The sequence below is a fragment of the Belonocnema kinseyi genome, chromosome 4 (assembly GCF_010883055.1).
Source record: "Belonocnema kinseyi isolate 2016_QV_RU_SX_M_011 chromosome 4, B_treatae_v1, whole genome shotgun sequence".
In the NCBI taxonomy this organism is placed as follows: domain Eukaryota; kingdom Metazoa; phylum Arthropoda; class Insecta; order Hymenoptera; family Cynipidae; genus Belonocnema; species Belonocnema kinseyi.
The window spans coordinates 76,824,733-76,829,549 of NC_046660.1; the positions used below are offsets into that span (position 1 = coordinate 76,824,733).

Sequence of the window (4,817 nt, forward strand, 5' to 3'; positions counted from 1 at the left end):
ACTATATTTACGTGTAAAACCACGACGAATTACCGAAAATTTCGATTAATTTCCTTAAATAATGTTTCCTTTATTCGATATATAATAGGGACTGAAATCATGACTGCATTTCGAGAAATGTCTGAATTCATGCATTTATTATAAAAAATATCGTATGCGCCAAGGGAGAGAGGGACTTTTTCGATGAGGTTAGGTCTTCTCCCACTAAGTGCGTAATAGACTATTTTTTGTCTTCGAAATTAATTTGTTTGATTTAAAAAGACTATTTCATTTTTAGTTGAAGATTGACCTTTTTTGGATAAAAATGTCAAAAGATAAGATAAAATAAAATCACTGATTTCATCAGTAAGTCAAATTGACTGATTTAGAAGTCACATTTGACTGAGAAAAAGTAATTTTTTAATGATTTGCCAGTCATCGAATCAGCACTATTTTAATCAGTCAAAATTCTCAACTAAGAATTCAATTGATAAAACTTTTTCACGACTCGAAAGAGCAATATCCTTTGAATTGAAGAAAAACTTTGCTCTAATGGTTTAGACATATTCCGTAATAACGTTATTCAGAAAAAAAAATGAGAGACCATTTTGAAACTTTGTCCTCCCAGGAAAAGTATTAATGAGGGTCCAACTTGTTGATATCACTTATCAACTTTCCGGATCTCGAGTTTTGGAAGCTGGAACGAGTGCTCTTTTGGATCAGAAGTTGCGCACGCAGTGTTGAAGCTGATATTGCGACTACCCTTGTATTATACGAAGGTACCGGTATCACCGAAAGTCAAAGTTCCGCGAGCCGCTGAGCAGGACGAACTTCGCACTCTTCCTTCCGGAAAAGTCGAACCAGTACGAACTAATACGAACAGTTGGAAACTTATAAGGTTCAACTACAATGGCGCGAAATGTGTGATTCAAGTCTTATTGTCAGTCATCGTAGGAAGTACAAGTGCGGCGACTCTAATTGTTTTTTTGTTGTTTTTTTTGTAAACGGTTTCCATAAGAATATCAAACAGTATTAGTAAATTAGTAGAAGATTTTATCGTCAGTATAAGAAGAAAAAAAAACTCAGAATCATGTATGGCATGTTACTGGAAAGTGTGCAACACTTCGTGCAGGTTGGTATTGACAGTGGCCATCACTTGTTTATTGTCTTTTGAATTCAAGTGTCCTCTGGACTATTTTTAATGTCCGAATGACGAATGAGCGGAATCCTTATTCGGCCTTCCGCTGAGGCCACCTGTGTAAACTTCAGAAGTGCATTCTACAGCCTAGAGTTGAAGAAAATAAAAATCAAAGATTAAGGCTTTCATTATACAAAACAAGAGGATTTTCTGAAAAGGGGGATTTGATGTATTATTATAATTTTTGTTATATCATACGGGCACCTCGAAAATATTGAACGAAAGTTCTTTCTAACATTAGCATCTTTCCTGAGCAATTCTTCTGGACATTTTTTTGTTTTGCAAATTTTTTGTAGCTGATAAAGTACACGAACGGAATAATTGGAAAATAGGTGAAAAAATAATTGAAAAATACCCATGTATCAATTATTTAAATTTTATTTTCACTTGCAAGTAGATTTTGATTAATTATTCACATTAATTTTTTTCTAATGTCTTTTTTTCAGTCGAGAACCCTGAGTTCTACTTATTTCGCAAAGTAAGCTGGATAGAAATAATTTAAAAAAACAATAAAATTACTGTTTTAAAAAACCTACTCACTCTGTTTTTTTTCCAGATGCTCAAAACATTTTTGAATATCTGCTAAAAAAAGATTGTAGGAAGAAACAGAAATTCAAAATATTCTTATTCACGAAAATATGAAAATTATGAAGACAACAAATGTTTAAATAAACAGTTTGCAATAATGTAAAACCTAGCCAAAATAAAAATCAACATAAACTCAATTATAATTTATTAGAAGGAAACGCTACTTTCGTAATTATTATTTTCAATTTTCAAAAATTTTTTCCACAACTAACAGATTTTTCTCTGACACACCGTTTTGTATATTTTGCTACTTTTTATTAAAAAGTCTACTATTCTATTTTTTGGTTAGAAGTCTTCTTTTTTTGGTTCAGAATTTTATTATTTGGTTCGAAATTTAATTAATTTCTTAAAAGTGGAACATTTGTCGTAGAAAATTGAACTATTCTCGTAGGAAATTCAACTATTATCGTAGAAAAATTAATTATTTGATTCAAAATAAAACGGGTCAAAAATTAACCTGCTTTTGTTGAATATTCAACTATTTTCGTGCAAAATTAAATTTTTCTGATGAAATTTAACTTTTTTGTTCAAAATTTGTATTTCGGTTTAAAATTTTATCTTTTTTAGTTAAACATACAACGTTTTGTTTGAAAAATTAATCAGCTTCGGTTATGGATTCAACTATTTTCGTAGAAAATTTGAATATTTTGGGTCGAAAATTAAATTTTTTGTTAAACTATCATCCTTTGATATAAAATTTCATCCTTTTTTATTGAAAGTGCAACTGTTTGGTTGAAAATTAATTTGTTTTGGTGAATAATTACACTATTTTCGTAGAAAATTCAATTATTTTGTTATAAATGAACTTTTTTGCTCAAAATTCATCTCTCGGATTAATAAGTTCATTTTCTTTGGTTAAAAATACTACTTTTTGGTTGAAAAGTAATTTGCTTTGGTTGCAACTTCGCCTTTTGCTTTGAAAATCCATTCATTTTGACTGAAATTTCATATTTTGTTGTTGCAAATGCAACTGTTTGGTTAAAAATGAGTTTTTTGTTAAATAATAATTTACTATTTTTACGAAAATAAAAAACTCAGTTTTCCAGAAAAACTATAAAAAAAATTGTTTAACTTGAAAAGATGAAAAAAGTTTCTTGTAACAATATTCTGATAAGACGCATCTTTTTCGTTTTAAATGTCAAAAATGTTTATCATTTTTTGATAAAACGGGTAGCTTTTGTTTCAATCGTAAAAATTAAAATTATAGAGCTGAGAAATAAGTGTTTCGGATGAATGAAAAAAAAACGGAAAAAATTAATAGATAAAAGTTGCTTATCCAATAAAAGATTTAAAATTCAGTTATTAACCATTTTTTGATAGGATGCGCTGTTTTTTTCACTTTAAAAATTAAAATTATAAGAAAACAAATTAAGATGTACATAAATTAATATGATATACATTTGATATGATAGAGTTCATGATAATATAGAAAAGTTCGCATTGCGGACAAATTGTAATGGAGTGCGAAGCATTAGATACGTGATGAGAATGTGTTCATTAGAGCCGAAGGAGCTTTAACAAAAGAGAATTCACAGTCACTAAAAAATAACACATAATAATTTAATTTAATATATTAGCAGGCATATTAATTTTACATAAAACCATTGGCTCTCCTATTCTCATGAAGAGTCTTCTTATTCCTTGTTTTCAGAGCATTTTCAATCTGTGGAAATATTTTTGATTTACAAATCTAAACTTGATTCTTCACAGAATTTGCAAAAACATTGTTCAGGAAATATTTGAAATTGTTATCGACAAAAAGAATATCTTTCAAAGCTTCTTATTTTATAATGTCTTAAATTCCTCTCTATGATTTTCAAAAATAAAACGGAACTTTGTTGAAAAGGGAAATTTTGGTCACCATTATTGATTTTAGGTGTTTGAGTACATTTTTTTTTTAATTTAGGGGGAAGCTTTTCATTTCACCTGAATATCTACACACTCACAGAGAGAATTTTTCTTAAAGGAATAAAGTCTTTGTGTTTTTTTAAAGCTTTCATATTCTTATAAGAATTCCATTTATATTATTTTCTTTGTCCTTTTCATCCTTGAAAATTTCAGTAGGACAAATTTTTAAACATAGACTGATAAACATAGACATACGATCCTTTAATAATACAAAAGTAATTAAAAATATTAGTTTAAAAAAATGGATTTTGTTGTTCTTGAAAAGCTACTGTTCCTTCTAACTAATGGGAATTTTTCATCTGTAATAAATACACAAGAAGCAATTATTAAAAACGCTTCATAATGAAGATCAATGCAGATGAAGAAATACAGTATTTTTAAGAAAACCTATTCTTTCAAAAATGTAGTAACTTACATTTATTTCGTATTATTTATTTAAATTTAATAGTAATATAAGATATGTTTTCGGTGAATGAAAATAAAAAAAAATATAAATGAATTTTTTTAGTAAACATTTTTTCTAAACTAACAAACCGTGCGATTTATGTAGCTTATAATAAACTTTATAAATAAAAAGTCATCCCCGTAATACCGGGTTTCTATCATTAATTCTCGTATCTATAATAGAATCCCTTTGTTTAGAAAAGAAAAATAACACACTGATCTAAGTATCTTGCCATGTCACCGTTTCCGATCGAATAGTTCCAAATGAAAAGACCCCAGAGTTGCATTTTACAACCTTTATTTTCTTTTTCGTTGCATCTCTAGAATTCCATCGCGCTCGATCTTTGTGCACAGACTTTTTAAAACTATAAAGGTGAAAGCATTGACAATAGTAATTTGGTGATTGAGAATTCTCTTTTGTTAAAGCTCCTTCGGCTTTAACGAACAAATTATCATCCCATAAATGTATATTATTATAATTCATAACATGCATTGGTATTAAAACGGATGTAGTTTCATTGTCCCGTTAAAAAATGCGCATTCTTTAAACAAAATTTTGTTATTAAACATTTTATCGCAACTTTTGTAGTTTTTCTATACACTGAATTTGCTCATTTCCAATGTTACTTTTATGATTTAAACTTTACACATACAGTCTACTGATCAGCCTTACCGTCTTTAAACTTCTAAATTAGGTGTA

At 28.5% G+C, this 4,817-nt stretch overlaps 1 protein-coding gene across 1 annotated transcript in view; it reads left to right on the forward strand.

The window, feature by feature from the left end:
- Positions 1 to 847: 847 nt before the first annotated feature.
- Positions 848 to 4,817, forward strand: part of LOC117170967 (soluble guanylate cyclase 89Db-like) — a 154,223-nt gene continuing 150,253 nt past the window's right edge. The window contains exon 1 of the mRNA XM_033358009.1: positions 848 to 1,111. Within this exon, the coding sequence (XP_033213900.1) occupies positions 1,070 to 1,111 (42 nt within the window). The 5' untranslated portion in view covers positions 848 to 1,069. The remainder of the gene's footprint in view (positions 1,112 to 4,817) is intronic.